The sequence below is a fragment of the Neovison vison genome, chromosome 11 (genome assembly GCF_020171115.1).
Source record: "Neovison vison isolate M4711 chromosome 11, ASM_NN_V1, whole genome shotgun sequence".
NCBI lineage: Eukaryota > Metazoa > Chordata > Mammalia > Carnivora > Mustelidae > Neogale > Neogale vison.
In genome coordinates, this window is record NC_058101.1 from 193,394,698 (window position 1) to 193,413,962 (window position 19,265).

The 19,265-nt window shown below is 37.6% G+C and overlaps 1 protein-coding gene across 1 annotated transcript in view; it reads left to right on the forward strand.

The window, feature by feature from the left end:
• LONRF1 (LON peptidase N-terminal domain and ring finger 1) overlaps positions 1 to 19,265 on the forward strand; it is a 38,178-nt gene that overhangs the window by 10,920 nt on the left and 7,993 nt on the right. Inside the window, exons 2-8 of the mRNA XM_044225540.1 lie at positions 1,422 to 1,540; positions 2,523 to 2,645; positions 12,446 to 12,595; positions 13,101 to 13,341; positions 13,442 to 13,538; positions 14,681 to 14,795; positions 17,656 to 17,777. Coding sequence (XP_044081475.1) covers positions 1,422 to 1,540; positions 2,523 to 2,645; positions 12,446 to 12,595; positions 13,101 to 13,341; positions 13,442 to 13,538; positions 14,681 to 14,795; positions 17,656 to 17,777 — 967 coding nt within the window. The remainder of the gene's footprint in view (positions 1 to 1,421; positions 1,541 to 2,522; positions 2,646 to 12,445; positions 12,596 to 13,100; positions 13,342 to 13,441; positions 13,539 to 14,680; positions 14,796 to 17,655; positions 17,778 to 19,265) is intronic.

Consider the following 19,265-nt stretch of genomic DNA (forward strand, 5'->3'; position numbering starts at 1 on the left):
TTCAGTTTCCATGTGTTTTTATTCAGAGATAATGGTTTCCAGTTACATTCCTTTACAAAAAAAAAAGACAACATATTCTAGATGTGTCTTTTTTATTTAGGAAACATGAAATATTTTCTTGAAATATTTCATTCTTTGAAAATTTCCATTGGTATAAATTCGAAGGAACAACATAGTTCCAATTCTTAAGCATCAGCTGAAAAAGGCCAGTCCCATTGTCAGGAGTTCTCTGTAGGAAAGCAGTCATCTAAAAAGTAAAGTAAACCAGGGAGCTATTGAGGAGTTTTATTACCGTTTGTCTTTTTTTTATTTCAATGAGGCATTATGGGTCTTTACCCTCTTCACAATGAATGCCTTATTTCATAAGCATGTATTTTTGAAGGCTTCAAAGATGACTAGCTTTAAAAGAGTCAGATTAATTTTGTCTGTAGATGTGCTGAAAATCAGTTTCTGGCTTAGACTTCAGATTTCAAATCTATGTACCTGTAACAAGTGATGGTAGTATCACAGACGGTGCCACCTAACTGAAATTCTGACCGCCATTGGGTACGAATTTGGTTTCTCAAGTACAGAGGTAGAGGACGGTAGTCAGAATATCAACCAAGCTTTTTTCTCAGAAACATTCAAAATTAGATCTGTTTGGCAGTGACAAAATATCATTTCTGCTAATGGCAGGAATTAAAATTTTGACCTCTTGGGACGCCTGGGTGGCTCAGTTGGTTAAGCAGCTGCCTTCGGCTCAGGTCATGATCCCAGTGTCCTGGGATCGAGTCCCACGTCGGGCTCCTTGCTCGGCAGGGAGCCTGCTTCTCCCTCTGCCTCTGCCTGCCATTCTGTCTGCCTGTGCTCTCTCTCTCTCTCTGACAAATAAATAAAATCTTAAAAAAAAAAAAAAAGATTTAAAATTTTGACCTCTTAAATTATCAATCCATTTCCTCCAGAATCAGGACCATTGTGTACCCTCCTAAGTTTGAGCCTTGGTCAGTCTTTGTTCCTGTGGAAGTTGTGTGTGGAGTAGTTGCACATATGGTTGTTTGTCAGTGAGGATTTAGAAATTGAGGTTTGAAAAATTAAGATTTCCCACGAAGAGGCAAATTTTCTAAACATCTAAGATCTGGTTTTCAGGTCGGTGTAGAATGCCCTCCCTATTTTAAGAAAACACTTGTTTTCTTAGAGGTGATTATTTACATTATAAAATATTTTCAGTACTTAAAAACGATCCGTTCCTGTGGTAAATTTATCTACATATAGTCTTAACGATTAAACGTCTAGATAAAATTCAACACTTGCATGGGTTGCACCTGTACTCTGCTTTGGTGGTTATTAGCTGGAATCACTAAGTCAATTCTTAATCTAGTTTGTATTTTGTGGATCTGACAATAATATTTTAAAAATAAACCTTTATAAAATATTTGTTTCAGAGCCCAGTGACGTGACTCTAAAAATTTACCGAGCGGAATCATATGCTGGTCTCCAAGAGTTTAAAGCCGCCATAGAAGATTTAAATGCAGTCCTCTTTCAACTGCCAAATTGGCCTGAGGTAAAGTTACTGTTTTACATTTACATATTTAAAAATTTCACCTGTAGGGAACTTGAATTCAGTTATGGTTATAAGTTTAAACAAAATAGATTTGTTGGCTCTTTAAATAAAACATATAGCGTTCTAGAAATCTAGGGTTAGTATTTCGAGCAGATGGCTATAAAGCAATTTTTTTAAACCCTAAGAAACCTTCATTTCCTAACTAAAGTACAACCTGGATTTAAGGCACTGAGCAAAAAAAGTAATAATAATAAGAGACTTGAGTATGCAAAATTTCCTCAAAGAGATACAACTGGTCCTACTGGATCCAAACTGAAAATTGGTGGAGGAGGTGTACTCATGGGAAGAGAAGAGACTGGAAAATGGAGGCATCATGGGGACCAGATGAGGAGTGATTTAATACAGTAAATGGGGACAACAGAGGTGGTCTTGCCCATACAATTTTAAAAAAGACTTGAGGCAAATATATGTAATCAGTTTACTAATTTTTTTATCCAATTGCCAAAGCAAATCAGTTCATGTCCCGTATATGCTCTTCAAGCTAGAAGTTACTATTTTATATGACTTTTCCCCCTTTTGAAACGATGCCTTTGAGGACAATATATTAAGGATGCTCTAAAAAATTATAAATTAATATGAAAAACGATACCAAATCCCATGCTGGCTTGACTGGTTAGTATAAAGCAAATATAATGATTGAAAATGATCTGTATGGACAGCTTTAAAACTATTAAAAAAGAAGGAATCCTCTGCATTTATTACTGAAGTGATATAATTAGAAATATAGTTTTGAAGTCATTTTCCCATAAGTGCTTCTCCAGGGAAGCATATAAACATACCTTGAAATACTCTGGGCTCCTCAGAGTTATTCAGAATTTCAAAGTGCACATTTCCAAGCAAACCATTTTTTTTTTTTTGTAGATACTGATTTTTCAAAAATAATTGTGTCAGTAAAAGTTGTGTATTTGTGCTTTCATTGAAGGTCTACTTCAGGAAAGGAAAAGTACTCCAGGATGCTGGTTTTTTAGGTGATGCCTTACAGCTCTTTCTTCAGTGCTTAGCTCTGGATGAGGATTTTGCACCTGCAAAGCTAGAAGTGGAAAAGGTAATCGGTTTACCAATTATAGTAGTTGGAGGCAGGTCTGAGACTCAGGTCTTTTTAAAAATGCTAATTATAATTAGAAACTTGGGGTAAGAACATAAGGAGTCCAGTAAGTCAAATTTAGCAGCAGTTTGACAAGTGGGCTTTCAGGGTCATACACTTAGTGTATCGAGTTTTTACTGAAATCAAAACATTTCATTTGCGGATACTTAAATGTGTTATTTTTGCTTAAATTTAGGTGCTTTCTACTGGTTTGTTTGATTGGAGCCAAACTAATCATTCTTAATTGTTGTCATGATATTCCTGCTCAGAATTTTTTTTTTTCTAGTTAAAGCAGAACTGGTCTATAACATTACGTGTTTCCATATACATTATAAGAGATACCACTAAAAGGCTATTTACAATCCATCATCGTACAGGGGCTCCCCTTCCCCCATTTCACCAACCCCTTACTCTCTGATAAACACCAATCTCTGTTTCCATATCAGGGAGTTTTTGTTTTGTTCATTTCTTTTTTGTTTCTGTATTAGATCCCATATAGGAGTGAAGTCATACCATGTTTATCTTTCTCCTTCTGACTTCTTTCACTTGTCATAATACCTTTAGGGTCCATTCGTGTTGTCACAAGTTTTTTTCTGGGCTAAGTGGTAGTCCATTGTATATGTATAACTTATAGTTAGTTATTCCATCACCCACTGATGGACATTTAGGTTTTTTCCACTTCTCAGCTATTGTAAACAATGCTGCACTGAACATAGGAATGCACACGTCTTTTTTTTTGCATGCTGATGATAAGTACACAGAAGTGGAAGTTCTATTCTTAATTTGTTGAGGAATCTCCATACTGTTTTCCACAGTGGCTTTACCAAGAATGGTATACAGGGTCCACTTTTTACCGTATCCTCTCCAAGCCTTGCTATCTCTTGTCTTTTTGGTAATAGCCATTCTAACCATTTGAGATGATACCTTATTGTGGTTTAGGTCAGTATTTCCCTGATTAATGATGTTAAGCATCCTTTATGGTCCTGTTGGCCATTGGTATGTTTTCTTTAGAAAAAAATGTCTATTCAGATCCCCTACCCATTTTTTAATTAGGTTGTCTTTTTGTTGTTGAGTTGTAGGCGTTCTTTATATATCTTGGATATTAATCCTTTACCAGATATACAATTTGCAAAAATCTCCCATTCAGTAGGTTGCCTTTTTGTTTTGATGATTTCTTTTGCTGTGCTGAAGCTTTTTGGTTTGATGCAATCTCATTTGTTTATTATTGCTCTTTTCCTTGGTGTTGGAGTCACAAACATACTGCTAAAGCCCATATTGAGGAGCTTACCACCTATGTTCTTCTAGGAATTTTATGGTATCAGGTCTTATATTCAAGTATTTAATCCATTTGAGTTAATTTCTGTCTCTGGTGCAAGACACTGGTCTAGTTTCATTCCTTTGCATGTGGCTCTCCAGCTTTCCCCAGCACCATTTATTGAAGAGACTCATTTCTCCATTGTAAATTAATTGTCTGTATATGTGTGCCTTTAATTCTGGGTTCGTAATTCTGGTTCACTGATGGCATGTGTGCATTTTTATGCCATTATTATATTGTTTCAATTACTATAGATTTGTTCTGTAGTTTGAAATCAGCATTGTTCTCCTTTCTCAAGATTGCTTTGGCTATTTGGGATCTTTTGTGAGTTTTGACAATTTTAGAATTATTTGGTCTAGTTCTGTGGAAAAATACCATTGGGATTTTGATAAGAATTACATTGAATCTGTAGATTGCTTTGGGGAGTATGGACATTTTAACAATAGTAATTCCTCCAGTCTATGAGCATTCCTGGAATAAATCCCATTTGATCATCGTGTATGAACTTTTGCTGTATTTTTAAATTCAGTTTGCTAATATTTTGTTGAGGATTTTTGCATTAATGTTAGTCACTGATAATGGCCTGTAATTTTCTTTTTCTGTGGTTTCTTGTCAGCTTGCTGGCCTCAGAAAGATTTGGGGAGTGTTCCTTTTTCAATTTTTTGTAAGAGTTGAGAAGGATAGGTATTAAATTTTCGAATGTTTGGTAGAATTCACTAGTAAGCCATCTGGTCCTGAACTTTTGTTCGTTGGGAGGTTTTTGATTACTGATTCAATCTTACTAGTAATTGATCTATTCAAATTTTCGGTTTCTTCATGATTCAGTCTTGGAGGATTGTGTGTTTCTATGAATTTATACATTTCTTCTAGGTTGTCCAATTTGTTGGCATGTAATTGTAGTAGTGTCTTATAATCCTTTATATTTTGGTGGTGTCAGTCATAATTCATTTCTGATTTTATCAGAGTGCTCTTTTTTTATTATTTGGCAGGGGTTTTTTTTTTTTAACATTTTAAAATTCTAGTATAACTGACATACAGTGTTATATTACTTTCACATGTATACTATAGTAGTGATACAGTAGTTCTATACATTACTCAGTGTTTATCATTTTAAGTATATTCTTAATCCCTTCATCTATTTCACCTGTCCTCCCCTTCCCCTCTGGCAGTCACCCATTCTTTAAGAGTCTGTTTTTCTTTCTTGGTCCTTTTGTTTTGTTCTTTAAATTCCGTACGGGAGTGAAATCATATGGTATATATCTTTCTGCGACTGACTTAAATTTCATTTAGCATTATATTCTCTAGATCCATCCATGTTGTCGCAAATGGCAAGATTTCATACCTTTTTATGGCCAAGTAAAATTCCATTGTGTATGTACCTCTTCTTTTATCCATTCAGCTGTTGCTTCCATAGTTTAGCTATTGTGGATAATGCTGCAGTAAACACAGTGTGCATTATAACTTTTTGAATTAATGTTGTTTTCTTTGGGCAAATATCCAGTAGTGGAATTAGTGGATCATATAGTACTTTATTTTTAGTTTTTTGAGGGAACTTCACAAAGTTTTTCACAGTGGCTGCACCAGCTTGCATTCCTACCCCAGTGCATAAATGTTTCTTTTTCTCCACATCCTGGCCAACACCTTTTATTTCTTGTGTTTTTTATTTTAGTCATTTGACAGGTGTGAGAAGATATCTCATTGTGATTTTATTTGCATTTCCCTGATGATTAGAGATATTGAGCATCTTTTCATGAATCTGTTGTCCATTTGTATGTCTTCTTTGGGAAAATGTCTTTTATATGTCCTGTGCCCATTTTAATTGGGTTATTTTGCGGGGGGGTGAGTTGTGTAAGTTCTTTACATATTTTGGATATTAACCTCTTGTTGGTATATTTTTTGCAAGCATCTTCTTCCATTCAGCAGGATGTCTTCTGTTTTGTTGATGGTTTTTTGTTTTTTTTTTTAAGATTTTATTTATTTATTTGGCAGAGAGAGATCACAGGTAGGCAGAGGGTCAGGCAGAAAGAGAAGGAAGCAGGCTCCCTGCTGAGCAGAGAGCTCCATGTGGGGCTTGATCCCAGGACCCTGAGATCATGACCTGAGCCGGAGGCAGAGACTTTAACCCACTGAGCCACTCAGGTGCCCTTGCTGATGGTTTCTTTCACTGTGCAGAAGCTTCTTGTTTTGATGTAGTCCTGATAGTTTCTTTTTGCTTTTGTTTCCTTTGCCTCAGGAGACCTACCTAGAAAAATGTTGCTATGACCAATGTCAAAGACATCATTGCAGTGCTGTCTTCTAGGATTTTTACAGTTTTAGCTCTCACATTGAGGTTTTTTTTTTTTTTTTTAAGATTTTATTTATTAATTTGACAGACAGAGATCACAAGTAGGCAGAGAGGCAGGCAGAGAGAGAAAGGAGGAAGCAGGCTCCCTGCTGAGCAGAGAGCCCGATACAGGGCTCAATCCCAGGGCCCTGAGATCATGACCTGAGCCGGAGGCAGACACTTTAACCCACTGAGCCACCCAGGCGCCCCTCACATTGAGGTTTTTAATACATTTTGGAACTTAATTTTGTGTATGGTATAAGAAAGGGGGGGGGGGAGGTGGTCCAGTTTCATTCTTTTGCATGTAGCTGACCAGTTTTCCCAGTACCATTTGTTGAAGAGACTTTTTCCCATTGGATATTCTTTCCTACTTTGTTGAAGATTGATTGACCATATAATTGTGAGTTTATTTCTGGGTTTTCTATTACATTACATTAATCTATGTGTCTGGTTTTGTACTAGTACCATACCGTTTTGATTACAACAACTTTACAATATACTTGAAGTCTGGAATTGTGATGCCTCTAGCCTTGCTTTTCTTTTTCAAAATTGCTTTGGCTATTTGGGGTCTTTTGTGGTTCCATACAGATTTTAGGATTGTTTCCAGTTCTGTGAAAAATGGTGTTAGTATTTTGATAGGGATTGTACTATCCAAAGATTGCTTTGGATAGTACAGACATTTTAACATTTGTTCTCCCAATCAATGAGCATGGAATGTCTTTCCATTTATTTGTGTCATCTTCAGTTTCTTTCATCTATGTTTTATAGTTTTCACAATACAGGTCTTTCACCTCTTTGGTTAGGTTTTTCCCTGGTATCCTACTGTTTTCGGTTCAATTATAAATGGGATTGTTTTCCTAGTTTCCTTCTGCTGCTTCATTATTAGTGTATAGAAGTGCAGTGGATTGCTACATATTCATTTTGTTATCTTGCAACTTTACTGAATTCATTTATCAGTTCTAGTAGTTTTTTGGTGGAGTCTTTAGGGTTTTCTATATAGAGTATCATGTCCTGCAAATAGTGAACTTTAATTCCTCCTCACCAATTTGGATGCCTTTATACCTTTTTCTTATCTGATTGTTGTGACCAGGACTTCCAATACTGTGTTACGGAAAAGTGGTGAGAGTGGACGTCTTTGTTTCATTCCTGACCTTAGGGGCAAATCTCTGTTTTTTCCCCTCTGAGGGTGATATCAGCTGTGAGTTTTTCATATAAGGCCTTAATTATGTTGAAGTATGTTCCCTCGAAACATACTTTAAGAGCTTTTTTCATGAATGGATGTTCTACCTTGTCGAATGCTTTTTCTGTCTCTACTGAAATGATCATGTAGTTTTTTATCCTTTCTCTTATTGATGTGATATATCACATTGACTGATTTGTAAGTATGGATGCAAGGGTTGTTTAATGGATGTGGTCATGCTGAATGATTTTGTTTAACGTGCTTTTGGATCCTGTTTGCTAGTATTTTGTTGAGGATTTTTTCATCTGTGTTCATTAGAGATACTGGCCTGTAGTTTTCTTTTTTTGTATTGTCTTCATCTAGTTTTGGTGTTGGGATAATGCTAACTTCATAGAATGAATTTGGAATCTGTCCTTCCTTTAGTTTTTTTTGGAATAGTTTGAGAATAGATATTAATTCTTACATGTTTGGTTAGATTTCCTCTATGAAGCCATCTGCTCTTGGACTTTGATATGTTGGGAGGTTTTTAATTACTGATCAATTTCATTGCTAGGAATTGGTCTGTCCAAATTTTCTCTCTCTAATGCAAGAGCCCTCTTTTCTTTTTAGTCTTGACATTTGCCAATTTTATTAATGTGTCCAGTGACCCAGCTCTTAGTTCTTTGATCTTCCCTTTTTTTGTGTTTCATTTATTTCAGCTGTGTTCTTTATTAATTCCTTTCTTCTAGGATTTTGGGCTTTGTTTCTCTTTTTTTTTCTAGCTTCTTTAAGTATAAAGTTAGTTTGTTTGAGATTTTTCTTATTTCTTGAGGTAGACCCCTTAGAACATCTTTTGCTACATCCCAAAGATTTTAGTAATTGTCCCTCTGTTTTATCTCTGGCTATTTTTTAAAGTTTCATATTTATCTGATGGTACAAAGATTTGTTGTTTTGTAGCATGATGTTTAATCTCCACATTTTGGTTGTTTTTTTTTGCCTTGTAAGTCATTATTAGTTTTATACCACTGTGGTTGAAGATGCTTGGTATGGTTTCTTCATTCTTTAAGTGAGGCTTGTTTTGTGGACTAACGTGATCTATTCTGGAAAACGTTCCATGTGCACTTGAAATTTTTGGATGCAGTTTGGATACAGTGTTCTGTATATATTTCTTAAGTTCATCTGGTCTAATGTGTCATTTAAGGCCAATGGTTCCTTGTTAATTTTCTGTCAGGATGAACTATCCACTGATGTAAATGGAGTGGTAAAGTCCTTCATTATTATTGTATTACTGTCAGTTTTCCCCTTTAGGTATGTTTTATTTGCTTTATATGTCTTGGTGCTCTTGTGTTGGGTGTATATACGTTTATAAATATTGTTTACTTGTTGGATCTTGTTTATCATTATGGAATGCCCTTCTCTACTATTAAAGTTCTTGCTTTGAAGTCTATTTTGTATGTTATGCATATAGCTATACCAGCTTTCTTTTCATTTCCATTTGCTCAGAACACCTTTTCCATCCATTCACTTTCACTGTGTATGTGTCCTTATTTGTGAAGTGTGTCTCTGGCAGGCAGCATATGGATGGATCTTATTATCTATTCAGCCATCCTGCATCGTCTGATTGGAGAGTGTGGTCTGTTTGCATTTAGAGTAAAGCTTGATAAGTATGTGTATATTGCCATTTGGTTAATGATTTTTTTTTACTCTTTTCATCATTCCTTGTCTTTTTTCTCTTTCTCTCTTTGCTTGTGGTTTTATGGCTTTCTTTAGTGCTTTGCTTAGATTATTTTCCCATTTTCTTTTGGATATTTACCATCAGTTTTTGCTTTGTGGTCACCAAAAGGTTCACATAGAACTTCCTTTGTATGTAATGGTCTGTTTCAAGTTGATAGCAACTTAAATTTGAACACATTCCATAACTTTATATTTTTCTCCGCCTGCTCACCTTTTATATTTTTACATGTCACCTTAGACATCTATTTTATGCATCTCTTAACCAATTATTGTAGTTTAATTTTTTTGACTTTTAACCTTTAGACTTGCTTTATAAGTGATTGATCTACTTACTTTTACTATTTTCCACTAAGATGTTTACTTTGATGTTTTCAATTAGTGCCACTTTTTTTCAGTTCAGAGAAGTCCCATTAACATGTCTTGTAGGGCCAGTACAGTGGTGATGTATTCCATTAGCCTTTGCTTGTATGGAACACTCTTAATCTTTTTTTCAGTTCTGAATGACAGTCTTGCTGGGTAGAGAATTCTCGGATGGAAGTTTTTTCATTTCAGCCCTTTAAATAGGTCATGCCACTTTCTTCTGACCTGCAAAGTTTCTGGTGATAAATCTGATGGCCTATGGGGTTTCCCTTTCAAATAATAAGTTTTTCTTTTGCTGCTTTTAGAATTCTGTCTTGAAATTTTTCTGTTTCCATTATAATGTGTTTTGGTGTGAATCTATGTGGGTTCATCTTCTTTGGTACCCTGTACTTACTGGACCTAGAGATTCTGTTTTCTTCCCCAGGTTAGAGAAGCTTTCTGGCCCTTTCTCTTCTCACTTTGGGACCCCTAACTAAGAATTTTTATTGGGCTGCTTTTTGCTTTTAATTTCCAGTGTAAGTTTTGCTTATTTTCAAGGTGCTCATAGTAGTGCCCCAATTTGTTTTGCCTTAATTTTCACCATAATCCATATATCACTTTCCAGAGTTTGTTTTATGGTGTGTTAGTAGGTGTTAAGTAAAAAGGAGGAGTCCTCTGATTAAATGATTTTTGGGGAACAATGGGTTAAACCAAGGTAAACAGGTTTCTTCAGAAGTTCTCAGAGGTTTTGCTCCGCTAACATGAGAGCATTCAGCTTTTGTCAAACATATTCAAAGAGCATCTGGAAAGACTAGAGTCTTTGAAAAATTTTTTGGGAATATCTGTCCCCATATAATTGTAGTGTCATCATGATGCTCTCTTCAGTATCCACAAAACATGAGGTGTTATTTGTCACCTTGATAGTGTTTTATACATTGTGGCTTTTTGTCAGAATCACCTTGGGTGCTTGGTAAATGCAAAGATTCCTGGACTTCACCACAGACTGTTGGAATTAATCTCTGGAATTTGGGCATAGTTTTACAAGAACCCAGGGAGATTCTTGTGCGTTTAGAAGGATGACAACTTTGAAAATGTTCTCAGATCCCCAATGCCTCATGAATATGGCTAATAATCAATATATCCTCCATGAGGCTTCTAGCCCATTGATTTAATGAAAAATTGTTTACTATTGTGTGTATTCTGTTTTATATTTGTTAGTGGTCTCTCCCTGAGGAGACTGCAGACTTTTTAAGGGCTTATAATTTTGCATTTTCCATGCTAATAAATATCCTTTTATTTCTGTAAATATTTAAAAAGTTGACCTTTAATAAGGCTAGGAGAAGGCAAAACAGCTGATGCTTTGAAATATTTTTCTCCCAATATGCTTTTTGTAAATTGTGGTATACTTTACGTACGATGCATGGATTTTACAGTCCACTGTTTTGGAAATTATACATCCATGTAACAGCACCCCAATCAAGATGTAGAATATTTCCATCATGCTAGAAATCTCACTCATCCCCTTTTCAACAAATCCCCTGTATCCCTGCTCCCAGAGGCAATTACTGTTTAGATTTTTATTAGAGTATAAATAGAGTAGTTTTACTTATTCTAAACTTCACGCAAGTGGAATCACACATGTATTCTTTTGTCTGGCTTTTTTTTTTTTTTTTTCGGCAGAACATAATAGTTTTGAGATATATCTAGCAATTTAAAAAAAATTTCATTGTACACTAAGCATTCCATTGTAGAAGCATAGCACAACTTATGGTATTAGTAGTGATTTTCATTTGCGTTGTTACCAGTTGCTGGTATGAACTAACGTTCTTGTGTTAGTTCACAACTAACACAAGATGTGTTTTTCTATTTCTTTGGTAAGTGCCTACTGGATCTGCAGGGGCCTAGAGTAGGTGAGCGTTTAAGACTCAGACCAGGGAAAATGTAAAAACATAAAAATTTTAAAATGCTTGTTCATTAAAGGGGGCATTGCTAGAGCTCCTACCAGATATTCTTTTATTTACGTTGACTATATCCCCTGTTTATTTACATTGTAATGATTCAGGACTAATCTCATTTTTATGAGATCGAGAGAGAGTATAACTGAATGACCAAACTTCTGGATTTAGACTTTAAGAAATGCTCTGCTGTTCATTTAATACAACTTATTTGACAAAGACATTTGAGCCCTTCTCATTTCCTTGTAGCCAGGTTCTGCCCCTAACTTAACCTACTTTTGAGAGTTTAGATGTGTATAGATGTATTAAAATTTCTGGGTGCTTCTATCAGGAATATGATGGCTGCCTTCCAGGTGCACTCCCAGCTACTCTGGGCCAGCTGCCGTATGGCGCTCCCATCCCAGAGCTGGGCAGTGATAGCTGCCCGCGCAGGTTACTTGTTCAGTGAGTAGCTAAAGTCAGTATAAACGCATGGAATTTTAAGAGTTTTGTAATTAGGTGAGTTCTTTAGTTCACTTAAACACTCAGAGCCCAGCCATACAATATAGTTTGGGGTGAACTGTGAACAATTTTGACAGGATAGGACTCCCTAAAGTTCAGAGGTACATAAGATCTCCTAAGATCTCTTCTTTTTACAATCCTTCATTAAAAAGTTGGTTTTTATTTTGGGTTCCTTCTTGGGCTAGTAGTCTAGCTGCTCCCATACCTTCCTTTTGAATGATTTCTTTGAGGTGACCTGACCCCCATTTAAAGCACACCTTGGTTTTACTGCGCACTTTCGAATAATTTGGCAGTTCTGCTTATTACTTAATCTCTTCCTCCTCTGCTCATTGTCTGCTAGGAATTTTCTAAAATTTCATAAATATTAGATACTTTAAATTATTCCTAACCAAATATTTTATATTTTCCATTACTTTTATAATATTTCTCTTACAGATTTTATGTGATTTATTATCACCTGAGAACTTAAAAGAAGGCCTGAAGGACTCTTCCTGGAGCTCATTGCCATGTAGTAAAAACAAACATTTTGGTTTTCCTTCAGTAATGGAAGAGTCTCATTCTGCCAGCGAGCTTAGTCCAGAGCAGGTAAGGGGTGAGGAAGGATTTTCATGGGTGTAGTGAATCTGTTTCTTTACACAATTCTCACTTCCTTTGTTTGGAGTACTAGAATCTATCTAGGCACTTTTAATCTATAAAGCATTGTCTTAGATTTTTGTCTGTAGCCTTTGATTTCACACTAAACTTTTATGTAAAATACTTGATCATTAATCACAATTTTAGGTCACCCTGCGTATCAGAAAACTTTGGTGGAAAATATAGAACACGGTATTTATTTTAGTTGCCTCAGGGTTGGAACAAGTATATTAGCATAACTGTGTAAACCTCATTGTAATATTAGCTTGACGTCCAGAGCTGCATAATTAGTGGCAAACGTCATCTATCAGGGTATTAGAATTAATAGTTGGTGTTTTTAATTGAACAGTAAAATGAACCTCGTGAGACATTGGTATTTCATTTCAGTGGATTCTTGGTGAGAGCAATAAAGGATAGTGAAGATACACAGTTACCCTTGTTTATTGTATTTTTGTAGAACGAAGAAGTACCAGAGGTCACGTCTGAGCTTATCAGAGGAAGCTTAAACCGCGCTTGGTCAGCACAGGCTATAAATTCAACAGAAATGCCTGCCAGAGAGGACTGTTTAAAAAGAGTGTCCTCGGAACCTTTACTGTCTGTTCAAGAAAAAGGTGCTCTGCTGAAAAGAAAGTTGTCTCTCTTAGACCAGGATGTGATTGTAGATGAAGATGGAAGAAATAAGCTTAAAAAACAAGGAGGTAAAAATGTCACTACAGTCGTAGAAAACACATTTACTTATTTAGAATGGTCTTTAAACTTTTTCCTAAAGATAATAGTCCTGTCTCTTTGTTTTAATAGAAACTCGTAATGAAGTCTGTACATTTTCATTAACTTCTGGTGACATCCCAGAAGAATTAATCGATGTCTCAGATTTTGAGTGTTCTCTCTGCATGAGGTAAGTACATAAGGTTTTATCAGTGATGAATATTTTAAAGTACAGACTAGATAAAGGTAACCCACTGTAATAATAGGCATTGTAAAGTGACAGAATCCTGGACTAAATCAAAAGATAGAAATACCTTGCACACCTTGGGCAAATAACTTAATCTCTGAACACTATTTGGATTTTTCTTACTTAGAAAGTGGAGTCAGTATTTGCATAGCCTACACTGCAGGTGGTGTAAGACTTACCCGACTTAAATATAAAAAAGTTACTAGGAAACTGGAAATACTGTAGAAGTTACACATATTATTGAAATGTAGGTACATCCAATTTTTTTTTAAAGTAAAATTGGATAAAGATTTCCATCATGCAGAATGCTTGTAGTTCTAGAAGACTAAGAGTTTCAAAAGAACAGTTTCCACTGAGATTGTGGTGGAGTCAAGGGAACAGTGCGTGGAGAGTCAGGAGACCCGGTGCCAGCCACATCGGGCTGGTAGGAACTAGCTGAGTTCCCAGCAGGTCCCCTGCCTCGAGCCTTCACGTCTTCCACCCTGAGCCGAGGGCTAGGCCAGATGATGCTCAAGTACCTGTGTATCTAGCAATACTTTGAGGCAGTTCAGAAGTATCATGTTTCAGAAAAGAATTAGAATGTAAGTAAAATCAGTCTTTTCTATATTGTTTATTATACATGGTATTAAACCTAATATTTAAAATTCAATTGTAAGGTTTACTGGGTTCTTGTTAATAAATTTTAGATAGTAAGGCTTTTATAAGCATATTAAGAGGCCATTTTAAAGTGATGATAAGAATCTATACAATCATGGTGAATATTTTATGTTAATTCTTTTGCACATAGTCTCTGAAATCTGGTGTGTATTTTACTTTTATTGTACTTCTCAGTTTGGCCAGCCACATTTCAAGTGCGCAGTAGCCCCATGTGGTGAGTGGCTGTTCCATTAGTCAGTATAGCATTAGGCTCTTGGCAGGGTACCCCTGTTGATGAGAACTTTTAAAAGGTTCAGGAGGGCATAATTACCTTTATCACTGCCCCATCCTTCCTCTCCTGTTCCCCAGCCCCTCCTTAGAGAGTAGTGTTCACATTTTCCAATGGAAAGTTTAATGTGAAAACTAACAGGTGTTTTGGTTGTTTTCAGGTTGTTTTTTGAGCCAGTAACAACCCCTTGTGGACACTCATTCTGTAAGAATTGCCTTGAGCGTTGTTTAGATCATACACCATATTGTCCTCTTTGCAAAGAAAGCTTAAAAGAGGTAAACATTCGTCTATTTATCTTATTTGTCTTAAGCTTGGCAACGCTGATTTCTGTTTGGCCACAGAAATAGTGATTATCGTGTTCAGAATAAATTACATTATGTAGGCTGAGTGACCAAGGAGGATGACATTTCATTATCCAAATGCTACTGCTGGAGAAATGTGAGTTTAGAGAGCACAGGGGAAAGTAGGGTGGTCCTAGAGGCCAAGTCCCATGTACTTATTTATTTTTGAAGAAGGTGGGGGATGGTCAAGTACCTGGTCTAGAACTGGTTCCATTTTAATGATGACACTATTGGGGAAACCCAATTGCCCTATCTTCCACCCTTAATAGGTTAGATTTCAGCCCTAGTCCTACCCCCTTAAGGTATGGACCAACTCTGTCCAATAGAATTTTTTGCATTGTTGGAAATGCTCTATATCTGTGCTGTCCAACATGGTAGTCACTAGCCACATGTGGTAATTAAGCACTTGAAATGTGGCTAGTGTGACTGGGGAACTGTATTTTAGACTGTAATTCTCATATAAGTGGGCACATGTGACTGACTGGTGGCTACGCTTTGGGCAGCCCAGCTCTAGAAAGTGCTATATTGGATAGAAGAGAGGGAGGCACAACTTCCCACACCCCTTGTATGGTCAGTGGTAACCTATGTTAGGGAAACAGCTAGATCTCAGGTGCATCTCCTCTGTCGCCAGTGGGAAGACCGCATTCTCCCAGTCCTGCTTGGGTGACTGGAGCCCCCATAAGCTGAGGCCCGGCTGTAGAACTCGAAGCTCCAACTGCAGGAATAGCATTGATCAGGGAGAGTGATCCTGTCTCTGTGGGTGACAGGACTGCTTAAAGAAAAAAGTGCCTTCCAATATGAATGAAAAATGGATAAGACATTTTGCAGTTGAATGTACATAGTTATTTTCTATATAGAAAACTCAGCTCTGTACAGATACCGTAATAATACATACGTGCTATTACATTTGATATGGGTCTTACATAACAAGCTGGTATGTGAGACATAAAACCATATACAGAATTTTCGTAAAGTCCAGAAACAAGATAAACTCAAAGAGTTTGCTAGTTACATTCCAACTGCTATGCTTTCAGGTGAAGTACTCTAACTGTGCTGTTTTTTTTCCAGGTTTTTAGATACTTTTATTATGCTTTCTCTCAAGTTAATAATTAAATATGTGGCTTCAAATGTAGAGAGAGCTCACCTTATAAGCATAATAGTCATAAATACAGTTAATGTATTGTTTGAAAATAATCTTACCCTGTGCCCTAAGGATACCCTGTATAATAGGTAAATTTCTAATATTTAAAGAACAAAATTTGCTCATTTTTTTCATTTGAATGTATTTTAAAGATAGGATTTTTATAGCAGCATAATAGTCCATTGATTTAACATTTCTCTTATATGTTGAGTATGTAAGTTGTTTTGTTCTTTCTTTTCTTTTTTTTTTTTTTAATATGCTATGCTTTGTGTCTTTGATTATTTCCTTAGGATAAAATTTCTGGAAGGTTGAATTACTGATCAAAAGTCATATATTCATAAGACTCTTAAAACCAATTTCTGCGTTGCTTGGTCCTCCAGAAATATTGTACATATTTAGATTCCTGTTGGTAATGTAAGAGAGGTATTTCCCCAAATTTAGTACATGAGTATTACATTATATATTATGTATAACATATTGCACCCTGGTTTTCAAAATGTGTTCCCCTTCACTTGGGAACTTGTTAGAAATACAAATTCTGAGCCCCTACTGCAGAGCCACTAAGTCAGAAACTCTGGGCTGGGGCTCAGCAATCTGCATTTTAACAAGCCCTGACTGAGGCTCACGTTTGAAAACCACTCCTGTCCCCCGTTTCCCAACCTCTCACATTCCCTCCTCCTCTGTTCCTCATCGGATAATGACAAACCCTTATTTTTTGCCACATCTGCAGATTAAAAGTATGGCTTCTCTTTAATCCTGTGATTGTTTCCCAAGAGTTGTGCCTCGCTAGTTTTATGAAATTATACTGGTCATTTTCTTGTTCCAAAATCCTGGACACACACTCTGACCCGGTCCCCGGCCTCAGGCAGTTTTTATCTTACCTACGGAAGTAGAAGGTCTCCTTGTCCACGGAGGTGGCCGGGGCAGGCTGTGATGACGGCCTTTTTTGTGGTAAAGGTGGTAAAAATGGGCCTCTTGGGGGACAGAAAACTACTTAAGCAGACTTCGTGGAAAAGGTAAAGTTGCAGCAGGACAGGCAGGCTTCTTCCTAGGCAGGAGGGAGAGGGACAGAAATGCGTGAGGGGCAGTTTTTCCGAGGGCTGAGGGAGAAGTACAAATGTACCATTTTATACAGAGGGGGAAAAGCAACCGCTCCCTCAGGGTCTGAGTGATAGCAGGTGACGGTGGAAGGAAAATCTGAAAGAAAAACGATCTGGGAACTCCGCCCCTGAAATAGGGAACCCAACTTAAACAAGGCGAGGGCCTTATTTTCTTTATTCCTTAGCTTTTGTTCCTCCGACAAAATGCTAGTTTGAAGTACCCAGGAGCCGCGCGGGAGAAGTTGGCCTTTGGTGTGGGAGAGGGCAGGGCAGGCCTGACTGCCGCTGAGAGAGGATTTGTGGCCACCGCAAGACCAGGGGCTTCTGTCCAGGGCACAGTTTCCGCTGCAGCCGCCTAGCCTTCAGGGTCTCGGGCACGGCCTGGGCAGGTGGACCCGTGTGGCACCATCCATTGTCATGTCCCCTCTCCCCCATTAATTCAGACTCGACTGTATAAATATGTCATTAAGGCTTTACTCTATTCAGTTCAACTGTTTTGCCTGTTTTATACCGTAGGAAAAGCACTGGAATGTAAAATAATACTGTCTTTTAGTATCTAGCAGATAGGAGGTACTGTGTCACACAGCTGTTGGAAGAATTGATAGTGAAGTATCTGCCTGATGAGCTGTCTGAGAGAAAAAAAATATATGATGAAGAAACTGCTGAGCTCTCACAGTAAGTTTCTTCTCATAAAGTTACTGTGATCCCCACCCCTTGACACAGTAAGGAGAGACCTCCTCCCAGCGAGCTGGCTCCCGTCTGCGTCCAAGCCAGTCTAGCCAGAGGCGCATTTCAAACAAACCCTGGTCAGCTTCCCCTGGCCTCAACAGACAGAGTTTTTAAGAGTTTCTCTGGTAACTTCCAGATCTTCCACTGGAGGCTGGCAACTCGGCTCTTTGCCCCAAGCAGGTTTTTAGGTGGAGGAGGGATTTCCTGCAGGGACTTCAGGCCGTGGGACTGGGAATGGAGCCCTCAGGTGCCTCGGTGCGGGGAGGCAGGACAGAAGAGGGTTGAGGAGAGAGGGCCCTGATTGGCAGGCGCGGGAGCCAATTAGAGCTTGGGGAAGGGGGTGGGACCTTGAGGCCTGAGACTGAAATTGGAAGGAGTGATTTAGGGGCCAAATTCTCCGTCAGTGAAGATTATTGACTGGTACAGCTGGTATAGACCGCTGTGAAGAGCGAGCACACAAGGCCTGGTCGGGGCTGGGGAGGTCGGACCTGCTTTTGTTGCTCTGTATTCTTTCTTCCTCGTCCTTCTCTTCCGTTCTTTTCCCTTCATGTCTTTCCCTCTTGCTCCAGTCACCGAGTCTCTCAAAATTTTCCTACGTATTTCTTGACTTTTTCTTCCACCCTGAAGAACAGAATTGCAGTTTTTACATAATACTTTGTTTGCTTTCACTGTTTTTCAAAATACATTTTTCTTACTTTCTAAGAAAAAACTGTGCTTGCAAAATTAGTATGTGTCCACTGACTGTCTTCACTGGGCCAGGGGCCTTCCACAGAAGAATGATTTCCAGTCTTCTCTGTACCAAAATGGATACTGATTTGTCTTCCATGGAGCTCATATTCTGTTGTGTGATTTTTAGGATAGAAAATATTTTGATACGAGGATTATGAACCTTTTTGGTCAACAGTGTGAAAAGCCAGGTATAAGAAAGCCTCAGATATAATTTAGAAATCTCAAATATAGTAACACAACCAAACTCGGCCAAAGACTGGAATCTTCAAATGACAGAGGAAGGAGTCACGGGAGGGGGTGCTGAGTGAGGCAGGGAGGTCGGAGGGAGTCTTGCTGCTTACCAACAGGGGATTTTTTAAGAGGTAGCTCATCCGCAGGTACTCCAGAGTTTTCCTAATAAATAGATCCACTGCTCGTCAACGTACGAGCTGTAAGAAGACCCAAAAGACCCAATAGAGTGCTCAGTGAGGGTAGAATACACATTTTCAAAAGAGGAACGAGCACTTGTATTATGAAATATTACTTTAATATAGTTATGCCTTTTTGAAGAAAAACTAGAAAATACTGTAAATGAGCCTGTGGGGAAAGGGAGGAGGAAGGTCACAATCTATAACCTGAAAGGAATCACCCATGAGCATTTTGATCTATATCCTTCTAGATTTTAATATATGTATAAATATATTTTAAACAAAAATGAGATCATTT